We start from the raw sequence: 14,665 nt of genomic DNA on the forward strand, positions 1-14,665 counted from the left end.
CTCTTATGCATTGCCTTGGATTGATTTCGGTCATGCCGCAAAATCTTGGATAAATGCCCAATTTTCATTGAATTTGCACTTTCCCTTGTTGTCCAGTGTACAGTGACAGCTAGCTAGCAGACAGTGGATCCTTATTATTTAGGGATTTCACAATGACACATCAGAAAGGTTAATTTAAGACGTTTAATACCAGTGAAGGCTTTATTTTAATATAAATTAATTCAATGCCATTTGAAACTGATCCACAAAAACCCTGTCTTTTAATGCACAAGTTGAAAATGTGCGTAAAAAAGAGATGTGTGGAAACTCACTTTGTGACAACCATGCACAAACTAGGGCTGAACGATATGGAGAAAATTTCATATAGATATTTATGCCAGATATCTCGATACCGATACGATACGATATGACTGTGTTCAGTGAAAACTAAGCATTCTTTATAAAAAAACAAAAACAAAACACAACGAGTCCGAACCATTTTCTGGAAGCCCTCTTTAGTGACTGAATACACGGGAATCATGTGTAGCAATATGGTACGTTATAGCGTTTGTAATGTCTTTGTGCCTGCTGGACGTTGATTGGTATGGCATTATGCTACTGAATGCATCAGCAATCCGACCTTGCCTGGGCTTGACACAGGAGGCCCCAGATGTCCCTGCTGTGTCTTTTATTGCAAGGCACTGTTCATACAGTACTCGGTAGTGTTGTCACGGTACCAAAATTGGGACCCACGGTACGATACCAGTGGAAGTTTCACGATACCACAGCAAAAATGAGGCAGATGTGCCTTTTGTCATTTATAAAAAGATGCATCACTTTTCTATAATACATCAATGATATTTCAATGGAATAAATTACTTATTGACTTATTCATACTTCAAAAACAGGATCAATAAGTGATTAACATAGGGGGGATTGAAATAAAATAAATAAATAAAATAAAAAAATCAACCAGCCACCCTCCTCCCCTGACAAATAAAGAACAGTCCCTAAAGTGCGGTGAGGTTTGTGGAAATGTGAACGGCTCATTTTTCCTCTGACACATCACATACCTGGGTGCCGCCACAGCCCGGCTGTTCAGGTACTACTGGGCAGTCATGACACCAACTTATTCACCTGGAGCCCGGTTTCTCGGTCGCCAGTAGCCTCGCGTCACCAGGCTCTTCACGTACGGCGAAACGTCGGTAAACCACGTTATCTTGTGGCGGCCATAGCGCTCCGCCGTATTCCCGTCTGTGACCCCCATTCAACTCACAACCGGTAGGTTTCGCCTTTCGTTTCTGCTGCAGGTTGAAATCTGTACTCACACAGCGTGCTGAATGATTTATTTTGCTCGAACACAACTATTTTTAGTCGCAAATGTGTTGCATGTACTAGTAAGTTGCTAGCAGCAGCACGTCTCCATCGCTCAAGGGGATGTTTGTGATTGGCTGGCTTTGCTGTACATTTAGGGCAAGCGTAAAAAGGATGTTTGTGATTGGCTGAGCTGTACATGCAGGTCAAGCTGGTGAAACTCACGGGGAAATTATATCGTCAATATCGTTGCCTTTTGGGATATAAATATCTTGCATGTTCATATCTCGGTATAGATACGATAACGATATATCGTTCAGCCCTAGCACAAACACACAAAATGTTTAACATTTTATAAAGAACAGCAGATCAAATGATAAAAACCTGGTTTAAAGTTAACAATCAGGTTGCAGATGTAAGATGGTTCAGATAGTATACTTTTTTTTTTTTTTTTTTGTTACATTTCATTCAGTGTTCTTAACTAGCCTCTCAGGAGCAGCTTAAAGCATGATGCTGAGTAAATCATAGGCAAGGGGGGCCATAATGACACCCCCAACCCCCGCAGACATTCAGAGGAAATATTCGCCACTGTACTTGTAAGACTCGATGAAACTGTGACAATGTACTTTAATACACACTGAATTATATTTATCCACTCATTCACAGTGGACTACAGCAACCACACGAACGGAGCAACATCACGGAGTTCGGCAGCCTGCTCTCGTGAACCGGGAAAAGGTACCGTTAGCCTTGTTAGCTTCAACCTAGCTAGCCAGTTAGCTTGCACTTTACCAGTTGTCTTGACTTGACACTTGCTCGCATCTTGATTTCCGCTAACCTAAGCGATGGGCTGCTAAATAAGAGGCGGTTTGGGGAAAAAGAACACCGACGCCAACTAAACAGTCAGGACACAAAAGAGTGTACACCTACCTTCAACCCGCTATGCCCACCACAGACCTCAACAACCTTGGTTTCCCTTTAAAAACAGCGTTTTCTTAGCAGACGAGGCTAGCCGCATTAATAGCTTCCGGTTGTGCTTTTCAAAATAAGACCGGGTAGTTTCACTGTAAGAACGGTTTGCGAAAATCATATATTACAAACCAATGTTTCTTTTGACAAACTCATTCATTTCATGGCACCACTTAATGTGAGTGTAGAAATATAGAAGATACTCTGCAGTGCTACCAAAAAACAAAAACCTTGGAAGGATGCCCATGGTCCCGCAGGCAATAACAGAGATACCTGTGCCCTCCGTGACAACTGGAATAATGCTTCTTGCATGTAATTTCAATTTACATCAACAGTTTCACCACGTGTTAAATCCAGTTTGGTGATCTGATTATTTTCACATAAATGACGCTTTTATTTTTGCACAATCGCATAATCTCGGGTCTTATTCTGGTGTAACTAACTTGACGCAGTTTTCATTGTTGTCAGACCCTGCTGTGAGACACCACTGTGCCTGTGGTTTTTGGCAAGGGTGTGCAATGAAAAGTTTCATTTCAATCTGTTAGAAGGTAATGTACCTCCTTAAATCTTCATTTTCAAAAAATGATAGCTGAAATTTCATATGTGGAATTGGATTTATGTCATGCACTTTTTCATAAATCAAATATCTCTGTATAATTACACAGAACATATATGAGTGGTGTCTTTGGACTTTATACACGTGGCTTCCAAAATGAATGCTTTACTGTAGCAGCCAAAGAAAGAAAGAAAGAAAGAAAAAAATCTACCATTTCCAGTGATACTATACTGGAAACACAAAAGGTTCACTTAATCTCAAGTCTTTATAACAAAAGAAATAATGTTGCTCTGTTACAAATGATGCACCCATAGGCAAAAGAGAACAGGCCTCTCTCACACCAGACATTGGGACTTGACATCATAGGAAAAGAACTGGTCTAATAACATCAATTATGGCTCTGTTTTATTCCCAGTAAGCATCATTATTTTAATTATTCACACCTGTGCTTTTCCTACTGTGACATTTTAAAATGTTTCATCAAAGGTTCATGTTAATTAACTGTTATGTTCACATTGAAATACATCTAAAAAAACATGAATGTTGTGGTCAGAGTAGACATTTATGTATAAATTAAGATACGAGTTGCTAATTAATATGCATTTTGTTTCATTATTTAGCATAAATGTCTTGATTTTAAATTACAGAATTAAAGAGAGCCTTGCCTGGGTCCAGACCTCTGAATCCGCCCACTCCACCAACTTCGAGTTGACTGAGGATGAGAGAGCCGGCTGTGGATGTCAAACCAAAGTTATTTTCTATTGCAGTAATTTTATGTTTCAAAGCAGGAAAAGCACAGGTGCAATTAATATCAGTAATTAGCTCTGACCAAGATCCCCACCCACACATAACAGCTGTCCAATCAGAGCTTCAGCTGCTCCTCTGTTAGTTTGACTTCATTTAATGGAAAACAAATGAATAGTCCACTGAGAGGAAATATGATGGGCAATTAAATCAGATACAAAAGTTGAAATTTAAAGGCCATTTTAGATTTTGTTTTACATTTCCAATTTAAAAGTCAGTTATCATTCTTAAGTCAGAATCCAATTAAATATAACAGTATTTTTTTTTTAAAATTTCTTTTACTTCGACTTTATTAGGGTATAATTCAAATGAAAACACAATTAACTGACTTGTATTAGCTTTTTTAACTCATCAATGTATCACTAAAAAAAACAAAAAAACAAACCACAGTTTATTCCACTGGCAAGCAAACACAGTGCCAATCATATACTTTCTCTTTTAATTACAGTAGATTGAGTTTAACTAATAATCTAATCTATTCCCTTTTTAAAATTAATTTATGTAAACATGTGAACTTCCTTTGCACTCACTTGCCTGTAGTCCCCCCAGCTCACACAAATGACAATCATTTTATTTGGAAAGAAGGACAGTGATGAAACCTTGACATAGGTAGCTCACTGGTGTTACTAATAACATTAACAATAGCTCTGCTTTGTTCAAGTGCCCAGTAAGCCAACGATGAGAGAGTCATGAGAGTAAGCCAGCATGCACAACACCAAGAACTTGAAACAAAAGCAGCTAACAGTATTTCAGCCATCATTCATTTTACTACTCATACCTGTGCTTTTCCTACTGTGATATATCAAAATATCCTCTTTTAAAAAACCCTATTGTTGATGACATGTTACAATTCTCTAAAGGCCACAAATTCACACATCTGAGATAATTTACAAAATGCTTTGAGAAGAATATAGCTAAGATAACCATAATGCCACGTCACTCCTGTGGTACCTCAGTTGTATGTGATGCCAAGCAAGATCTAAATTTAGCTGAGAACAGTTTGAACTCTGAAGTTTCCTTCACCAAGTGAAGCACTCACACTAATTTATCCTAAACAAAGTGAATATCAATGTGGCATATTAAATTGAGAGTGAGTTCTCAAGGAGTAAACATTATATATATTTTACATGTTGCTGACACTTATTTGAATGGCTTGTTGTTGATGCAGCGCACATGGCTTACAGTTATATCCAGTGGGACCATACCTGAGTCATATTCCTAACACCTCAGAACTCTCAGGCTGTAGTGTGGAGAGAGTTGAGTTAACCAAGCTCAACAATATTACACTTTCTTTGTGTCTTCATACTGCCTCTCAGAACAATGACAGAGTGTAAATTGTGACAGGTCTGGATTGTCTTTGTCAGTGACTGTGATGCCACCATCTGCTGGAGAGAGGAGACACTGCTTCCTCTATCTCTCATTCATTTGTTGATCAAAACAGATAACTCTTCATTGATTTCATACAACATGCTAATGTGAGGCATGTTTGCCAGACCTGAAAATGTTTCAGTGAACAGTTTACCCATTGTACAGAGAAGCAAATTATTCTTGTGAATGCTGTCACTGTTACAGTACCACACAGTTAAATTAATCTTATCCACAATGACACATGCTGTCATACTGAGCCCACAGGTGCAACCCCTGAACAGTCAGAACCAGTAAATCAATATTGCAAGGGTGCAAATTCAAAATTAATGTGTCATCAATAATCTTGGCATTCAGGAGAGACCACCGCATAACCACAGCATTGTTAAAACATAAAGTGTCAACATATATGATAATAATGTGAAACTGAAACATATTAGAGGTTTGCAGAAACGTATAGTGCCAGTTATTCTGACAATTCCGGTAATTCACACATAATTTATGTTGATTGACTGACTCATGCTGGTGGCAAAGGAGGAGTCAAATTGATTGTAAGACCCAAAACATGGCCATATTTTCAACTGTGACCAGTTAAAAAGGTGCACAGAATCCTTTCTTTTCCATGTTTTACCTCATTGTACTTGTATGCAGTCAAAAGACAGTGGAATATTGCACCATCTTTATAGTGTGGTGCTACACTGCAAGATGTTGTGGAGTACGTGTTTGCAATTTTGAAAATATTGATGATGTTTTTAAGAATATGCAATTAGTTGAGAAAACAAAAAATAAGGATAATTTTGAGCAAACCCAGTTACGTGTGTATGACATCAGCAAAGGTCAGGTTGAACACTAGCATTTATTGCAACAGAACAATCTGTGTTTTGGATTTTGCAGCTGTAAATAACAGAGAATGTATGTAAGGCTTTATAAACCTACATGAGGGATTATAATCTGCATTCTTGTTTTACTAAGCAGCTTTGAGGGGACTTTGCTGAATTTGATCCGTAAATCTTGTGGACAATAGTAACTGACAGGAAACTGTAGACCTTGAGAGCAGATGATCTTAATCCTAGTTAAGAGATACTGATGTTTTGTTTTACAGTCCTACTTCCTGGACTATCACTGGATCAATAAAGGGGAAAAAATGTTGAATAGAAAATCTAAACTTACTTCTTTCCTCTGTATAATGATAATTGGAGTAAGACTTACAGTATATGGGCCCACTGAATTGCAGGGGTGCCTGCCATTGTGTGGTAAATGCAATGCACCAAGGAGCAAGACTAATTTTTTTTGTCCACCTATAATGTTCGGAATCTAGTTTGACTTCCTTGAAAAATCTCCTTCAAACCCAAAACCAAGGCCTTCTGTTGCCACATACAGGGTGAATACCAGGTAAATCTAGGACCTTTTTCACTATGTGTAATATTTAATTGGATCCAAAGGAGTTATATCATCTGTTATTTTTTACATTGGCCACAAAACCATTGGAATATCTGTCTTCGTGGGCAGATTATGAGAAAATGGGTCCCTGGGCAGTGGGCACAGACGTGCCAAAAGTCCCAACACCTCCCCTACAAAGAAACAAGACACACAGACTTTGTGGTGGTTTTGCCTCTTTTTTTGTTGTTGCTTTGCATATCTTTGTAATTGTTATACATTCTTTTGTGTCTTGTTGTAATCTTTTTGTGTCTCTTTGTCATAATAATTTGAGTGTTAATTTGAGTGACATTTTGGAGATATAGGCCAGGGGGGGCCCTTACACCTTGGGTCCCTAAAGGGCGCCTGTTCAGTAATTCATCAATGTCCATGTGTGACATGCAAACAGATGCAGTAATGTCATTTACATAATAATATAATATAAGTTTGCTAAAATCAGCAAACATGAGCCACCATGAGCTACTGGCTGTACCAGACCAAGTGAGGCTGAAGCAGAAAATCCTTGAGTGTACTGAAGTGAGTGTGTTTTACTGTTAATGAATTAAACTTTTCTAAAAGGAGGGTAGTATAGAGTGATGACATTTATTTGTAAGCCAGACCAGAAGTTAACATCGCCCTGGTTGCCTTGTCTAAAAGCCTATGGGATTTTTCTATAAAATTTTTAAGTATTGCAGAAAATGAGCTCTGTTAGAAACAAACACTCGTGATACTTAAAAAAGATAGCTTCACAAATTAACACCACTTTCATGATTTTTAAAGTGTTAGGCTATTGTCAGAAGTAAAGACCTACTGTTAAGCTATGAACAAACAACACCACATTTGCATGACTCCAACATCACCACCACAACAAGGCTGTAAAGCCACATTCAGTGTGATGATGTTCTATAGTCTAATTTAGTCACTTGTTTTAGCCATTTGTTAGCAACTGTCTTTTTTAAGACACTTACAAGCTTCAAAATTCACAAGTGGGGTATTTACTGACATATTTTATGCTATAGAATAAAATGAGAAAGTCATGTTTTAGGACTCATTCCTGCACCACTATTTTATTTCCTTTAAAAGTTCCATAGCCTCACTTTAAAAGGCAAATTAGTTGCCATGAAGCTTTACAAATACTGATATAAGTCAGTATATTATATCATATATCATCATCATCATCATCATCATCATCATCATGAATTAACGTTTCCTTTTTTAAAACGTTTTTTACATTTTTTTTTTACGGTGGCCTCCTTTTTCCGGTGTGATCCCTTGGTTTGCATGACAAATCCAGTTCACTTCTCCTTCTCTTGACACACCACACTAACAAGACTAGCTTAAGTCTGGTAGTTCTATTTAAATGTCACTGCATTAACAACCTAAATCCTTAATTGTTTTAACTAGTCAGCAGTGGCTGGCACCAGGGAGGTAAATAAAGGTTAATATAGTGTATGGTTCGTAATGTCAGAAGGGAATTCTGTCTCTGGTCAGCTGGCACTGTTAATCAGCAGGGCAATAATCTGATATCCAATAAGAGGATTCAGTTGCCAGCAAAGTTACGTTTTCCTGTTCTGTCTAAATAACTATGCCTCTTAGTTAAGAATATGATTTTAATCACATATTACTGCCTGATTGATATATTTATACAGGTCTAAAACATGATTTTCAAAAAATATTTCTGAGAGTCTTTGGGCTTGACTTGCTTCAACTTCTGAAGATGCCTGGCCCCCTCTGAATGAGGAAGTAGGCTAATGCATAAAGCCTAAATCCTCTTTAATGTATCCACCAGCCTTCCTTTGTTCCCTTCAGTATCAGAGTATGAAAGAATTGCACAGTAATAACCAACATAAACCATTAATTGTTAATTTGAAAAAGATATGTTATAGATGTACCTATAACAATTTTTTTAAAAGTATTTTGTGAAAGAAAATTATCATAGTGTTGTAGCATTCCTCAAAGAATCAAGACACGCAATGGCATTTTCTAGTCATAGAGTTCCAATATGACTTCCTTGAGTAATCTGTAGGGATTGCAAAAAGATTAATGTAAGGCACAGAATCTATGCATTCATAAATACATGTGAGGGCAGCAACACTCATTGTTGCTTATTCTGTCTTTAGATCACTCAAATCAACTGTAACTACTATAAACTTGTATCATAAAAATATTTATCAATCAAAAGAGGATGAATTCATGATGGGCTTTGGTTGATATGTGCCACACAGCCAACGTCATGTGAGCCAGGCGGCTCAGCAGGGGATAATGGTATTTAGATGTCCTGTAAGCACGCGGATCCTCTCAGTCAGCAACATTAATGGGGCCATGAGGCATCCTGCTCATGTCCTCCATGCTTAGGTAAAGGGGGTATTAGACAGACGTGCAGACATGCTGGCTGGTCCGGGTGTTCTGTCTGCTGTGTAGTCTGGGGGGGATCGATATGGCTAGCCCTGGGAAGGTGGCCAACTTGTGGAACAGGAGACAGAGTCTCTTCCCCAACTACAAAGTCACAGATTCGGAAATTAATAGAAGACCCTCAGAAATTGCTTATCCACTAGCCAAGGAAAGCTGCGTGAAGACATGGAACTCCATGCAGGAGCTGAGCAGGGATATCTATGACATCTATGCTGAGTATGAAGACGAAGAGGACGACAATGCTCCACATGGCCTCTCCAAGCATATTTTACCCTCCAAGAAGAACTACATGATCAACATCAATGTAGGGGGGAAGCCCTACCAGATAGCCTACAAGACGGCTGCCAAGTATCCCAAGACCAGAATAGGACGACTGGCCACCTACACGGACCACAACATGAAACTGGACCTTTGCGATGACTACATCGTGACCAACAATGAATACTTCTTTGACAGGGACCCAGATGTCTTCCACAGCATATTTAACTTCTACAGGACTGGTGTGCTGTGGATCAAGGATGAGTTGTGTCCCCGCAACTTCCTGGAGGAGATCAATTACTGGGGTGTGAGGATCAAGAACACCCACCGCTGCTGCCGCATCTCCTTTGAGGAGAGGCAGGATGAGCTGAACGATCAGTTAAAGATTCAGAGGGAGCTGGAGGCAGAGGTGGAGATTGAGGAGAATGAAGAGCTCTTTCATGACATGTTCATGGGCCAGCAGCGGAGAGCTATCTGGAACTTGATGGAGAAGCCATTTTCATCTGTCAAGGCCAAGCTGATGGCGGTGGCCTCCAGCCTGTTTGTCTTGGTCTCCCTGGTGGCCATGACTCTCAACACAGTGCAGGAGATGCAATACAGAACTCCCACAGGTCAGCTCAGTGGTAAGACATACTGGGAATATGTGGAGTCCATGTGCATCGCCTTCTTCACCATGGAGTACCTGCTCCGTCTGGTGTCCACTCCTGACCTTAAGTCCTTCGGCAGGAGCGTCCTCAACACTGTGGACCTGATTGCCATCCTGCCTCAGTATCTGCAGGCCATCCTGGAGTTCTTTGACAGTGAGGAAAACTACCTGAAGCATGAGGCTGACATAAAGGCAGTGGGGCAGGTGGGAAAGCTGGGCCAAGTGTTGCGCATCATGAGATTGATGCGAATCTTTCGTATCTTGAAGCTGGCGCGACACTCCACAGGTCTCCGGGCGTTTGGCTTCACTCTGCGTCAGTGCTACCAGCAAGTGGGCTGCCTTTTCCTGTTTATCGCCATGGGCATCTTCAGCTTCTCCGCCATGGTTTACACTGTGGAGCATGACATGCCACAAACAAACTTCACCAGCATTCCTCATGCATGGTGGTGGGCAGCTGTAAGTATATCTTTGAAAAATTCAATAATGTAAATGTAGGGAAGAAAGCTAAGTAACCTTTTTATGTAAGTAAAATAAAGTGCCCTACTCTTGAATTACTTTAATGCGGACAAAGTCCCTGAATGGTGTGTTAACCTTGTGATGTTATTAGATTACACTCCAGCACTACCTGGCTTACAAAACACATTGAGGTCAGCTTGACTGCAGCTTGTGTCACCTCATGCTTTGGTTATGTGTGACTTGCGTGAGCGATGGGAAGATTTGTTCATGTAACCTGATCAGTTTTATAGGGTGGAATAATGGGGCTCATGCCTGTACTCAAGTCTAGCTCTTGGTTTGAGTGAAATTGCTAACATGAACCTTTATTCACTGCCTGTTGCCAGGAATAAACCCTTTACCAGATCCTTCCCCTCCCTCTTTGACCCAATGGTAGAATCTTACTTCTAATCCTGGGGAAAGAAATTATAATCCCCTGAATGATAGTATTGGTAATAGAGAAGGGATCTGTGAGCACTACTCACTGCTACAGGTTCCTGAAGTAGACGAATTGTGTGCCATCTTTGAGACTGCTTCTGGGTCATTCTGTTTGCAGAATATCTCTATGAATCGGTTTTCACAAAACTTTTTGGAAAGGAGGAGCTTAAACATTTTTTCAAACTCTGGCCATGGGGTGTGACAGTTTACAGGGCTTCTCACTAAAGGTTAGATACCCCTCGGAACAGATTTGTACAGTGCAGTCAGACTATGTGGCAGTCAGCAGAAAGAAGAAGAAAGAAAGAAGCAAAGCTGAGTAAGAAACTTTAATTACTACTTTTCCATAGACTGTGACTATAAGCCTGTCATTGGCTGTCTAGTTTCCCTTCTGCTATCTTGTGTTACCATTTTAAAAATCCCCTTCTGTATTGGAAATAACAACAACGTCTAAGCTAAAAAATTAAACACTGAAAATTACGAAGATGTGGATCGAGTGATAAGACATGCCTGCTTTGTTCTTTTAGGTGAATTGTTGTAAAGATCTACAACGATTAAAACAACTTGTGAAGGCACCTCAGAAAAGCCCAGACTTGGAGTTGATTTATCACATCTTTTGAAACATCTCCAGTCAATCGATACCTCAATAGGATCCTTTTTGCGCTGGGGGTCTGATCTCGGACCACTCCCCATCAGATCAGAAAACTTTCTGCTGCCACTCAACTTTCAACAGAGCCACTCCCCTCCTGGAGAGTATGCCTGGGTAGAATAGCCTAACACACCAGCGTGCTTACACCCAACACTGAGCCATTAAACAGTCAACAAACTAGCCCTGTCACTTGTGTGTTTTCTCCCCCGACACTATTTTGCAAGGTCAATGTCACTGTCTCCTGGGCTTAGCGCTGCCCAGGACAATTGTGATTGGTTTAGAGAAATCAAAACAAGCCAGAGTGTATTTTCCCCACAGCAGAATGGAAATACAGTGATTCCACACCTTTCAACAGAGATCTAGGTCTGGATACACAAGACTAGGGGACAGCTAATAACCACATAGTGATTACTGGCTACATAATGCTGTTATAACAGGATAAAATAGTGAAGTGTCTAGAATTTTAACAGGTAAATCTAATGGAATTAAGGAACAGTCAAGGAAAGATGCAGAAGAAAGATGTGCTTCATCTAATGTGACGCTGTGTTGGTAATAATACAATAGTTTTCGTGGAAGTAAGGGTCCACCATGAAATTATGTGAGTGTAAAATGACCCATCACCAAACTACAGTTGGTTTAACTGGTGGACACAAGTGGTCATTTCTTTTTTTAATCACTTTGAACAACAATTCACAACACTGAGAGTTATGGAAATCTAGAATTTGTTTCTTGATCCATTTGATATGCTAAACCATTTTTTCCCCAACTAGTAGTATTAAAATCCAATTAGCTAACATTAATACATTTTTCATAGTCTGCATACTCTTGAATCAGTGCAGAGTGGCTCCAGACTTGTGTGTGTTGCAGTGTGTTCTGTTAATATTTTGTTTCTGAACTTTTATCCATGTACTTTTTTATACTTACACTTGTGTCACTGGTTTAAAGAAGTACTCAACTCACAAAATGACCATTTATAAACCAATTGATCATGATGTTTTACCTTGAATTTGTGAAGAAAACATTTTCTTGAGGCCTCCATTGAAAACGGCACACATATTGATTAATTGGGGACCATGATTAACAACAACAAAACTATATCAAAACATCAGTTTACAAACTCTCATACAACTCGTGCAGTATAATCCAAGTGTCATTTATCCAGTCGTATGCTCAGTACTTCCCAAACACATGCATTTTCATTAAAACATTAAAAACTGAACTAAAAGTTAAACTTATCTAAGCTCTCTTCAACTCTACAACATTTTGTCATGAACTCAAGGCAACACATCATGACTAATGATAATTGGGGATGTACTGGCTCAAAGTTTGAATCCAATCCCCCTTTTTTTACCGTCTACTTGCAGTCCAATAAAGGCAAAATATTGTTCTTGATAAAGACGCAAAATGCCCCAATTTATTGGCACCACATGGATCAGCAAATGTCTATCAAAAGGGACATTGACTAGATCTACTAGTAAGGTTTGACAGTCATGTTTCTCCTCACCACTGACTGCTCTTCTCACTTTCCCACAGGTCAGTATCTCCACTGTGGGCTATGGAGACGTCTACCCAGAGACCGTACTGGGTCGTATCTTTGCTTTCATCTGCATCTCTTTTGGAATCATCCTCAATGGGCTGCCCATATCCATCCTCTTCAACAAGTTCTCAGACTATTACTCTAAACTCAAGTCCAATCAGTACACAGCTGCCCTGAAGAATCGAGGGAAGGTGAGATTTGCCAGGAGGACAGTGAAAAGGTTGAACCGCTTATTTGATAACCGCAATTGACATGAACACTGATTTCTTATGCGACTTTGTAATGCTTTCCTTTATAAATAAACAGCCTAATATGCTTGACTGTAAACTGTGCAAAAACAAACTGTGTGTGATGAGGATGAAAAGGTGGAGCAGGGACAAAAGATGAGGGTTCAATCCACAGTCGCACATCTGGCCATGCATAACAATACATTGGCAGCTTTTGTGTTAGGAAGCCGGTGAGGGATCACACAAGCATGTGGGTATTAACACCCTATCCGTCCTAATTAGTACTGAACACAATACGTGTGTGTGTGTGTGTGTGTGTGTGTGTGTGTGTGTGTGTGTTTGTGGTGGGTGGGGGTTATATTTTATAACCATCATTTTATACTAAATTTCTCAGTCAAAAATGAGAAATACAAAAATTAAAGAAATATCCCTAAGTAGTTACGCCTCATAGTTAAAGTAGAAAATTCTGTGTAAAAGCATTCTTCGAACCCACATAACAGAAAATCTCAATTTCCAAATATACTGAATGTATATATCAGGAAGAAATGAGGGAAAAACTTATATATATATATATATATATATATATATGTGTGTATATAAAAAACTTTCATTTGATGTAATGGTGCAGTTGCACACATTTACTGATATTTCTCTCAGTATAATTATCACATTGCTTTATTGAAGTGGGAACAAGTTCAGTTTATCAGAAATATGCTTACATTTATCCCCCCAATGTGGAAAGATATTTTTGTAACTTAAAATTAAAATGAACAATTAAAAAAAAAGAAAATAAAATAAAAACAAGAAACATTTTAAAATCAGTTCTCCTGAACCAGATTCCCACAGTGAAAAAGTGTCAGCATCCTAGTGTTTGGGTGAAGAGGTCAAACTTTGCTGGTTTGGTCCGGCGCACTGCTGTACAAATTAAAAAGCTTTTATTATTAACATAGCAGCTCTCAGGGAATCGACCTTCTTGTGAATCAGCATAGATGTCAGCACCAAATATTCTTTGTTATTGCAGCTGCAATGTTTTAAATCTGTGTTCACATGAGATCTGCAGGAGCTTGCAAAGTGTACAAAATCTTCAAATACTGGTGCTGTTTTCCATGTGTTTGCAATGTTCAAAAGTTCCGCCTCCAAAGAATGCAGTATGCTGTACTTGCAATGCATGCACCTAGTCACATGATGTAGTCTGATACTGTTTTTAATAAACGCTCTACTGCTCATGAAACTGTTATCTTCATTGACTAAATACTACACAGTTATGTTAAGTGTCAGGCTACTGAGACCTGTTCACCAGCATACATCTCTACTGACCTCTTCTGGATAACATTTGCTATTGCAAAAAAAAACTTCTTGGGGCCAATCCCAATTCTCCTCCCTTAAAGGAATATGCCGACGATTTGGGAGTTATGACCTTTCTCTATCATTTTCATATTGAGACAACATGATCGATATCTTTTTTGTGTCTGTATGTCCAGTGGCTGGGTCTCAGCGGTTAGCATTGCGGCTTAGCTTAGTGAATACAATTGAAGTCTATAGGGGGTCAGTAGCCTATTCGGTAACAGTGAACAAATAAACGTTACAGAAACCCTGAAGCTGGTAT

At 39.3% G+C, this 14,665-nt stretch overlaps 2 protein-coding genes across 3 annotated transcripts in view; one reads left to right on the top strand and one right to left on the bottom strand.

Annotated features, from left to right (window-relative positions):
* The window catches only part of LOC126394395 (transmembrane protein 150A-like), a 41,029-nt gene that overhangs the window by 16,442 nt on the left and 9,922 nt on the right, over positions 1-14,665 (bottom strand). The window contains exon 1 of one of the 2 annotated variants that reach the window (XM_050051196.1): positions 2,224-2,328. The exons of the other annotated variant lie outside the window; for it this stretch is intronic. The gene's annotated coding sequence lies outside the window, so the exon portion shown is untranslated. Of the gene's footprint in view, positions 1-2,223; positions 2,329-14,665 lie in introns of those variants that run through there. 2 annotated transcript variants of the gene reach the window in all.
* Positions 8,708-14,302, top strand: LOC126394388 (potassium voltage-gated channel subfamily V member 2-like). The gene is made up of 2 exons (XM_050051186.1): positions 8,708-10,175; positions 12,829-14,302. The coding sequence occupies exons 1-2, from the start codon at positions 8,841-8,843 to the stop codon at positions 13,081-13,083; spliced, it is 1,590 nt and encodes a 529-aa protein (XP_049907143.1). The 5' UTR covers positions 8,708-8,840; the 3' UTR covers positions 13,084-14,302.

Source organism: Epinephelus moara, chromosome 8, assembly GCF_006386435.1.
Source record: "Epinephelus moara isolate mb chromosome 8, YSFRI_EMoa_1.0, whole genome shotgun sequence".
Lineage (NCBI taxonomy): Eukaryota > Metazoa > Chordata > Actinopteri > Perciformes > Serranidae > Epinephelus > Epinephelus moara.

Excerpts from the sequence above, each read along its gene's own strand:
- LOC126394388 (XM_050051186.1), top strand. The coding sequence starts at position 8,841 with ATGGCTAGCCCTGGGAAGGTGGCCAACTTGTGGAACAGGAGACAGAGT. Across the intron at positions 10,176-12,828 it reads ATGCATGGTGGTGGGCAGCT|GTCAGTATCTCCACTGTGGG; the intron begins GTAAGTATATCT and ends ACTTTCCCACAG.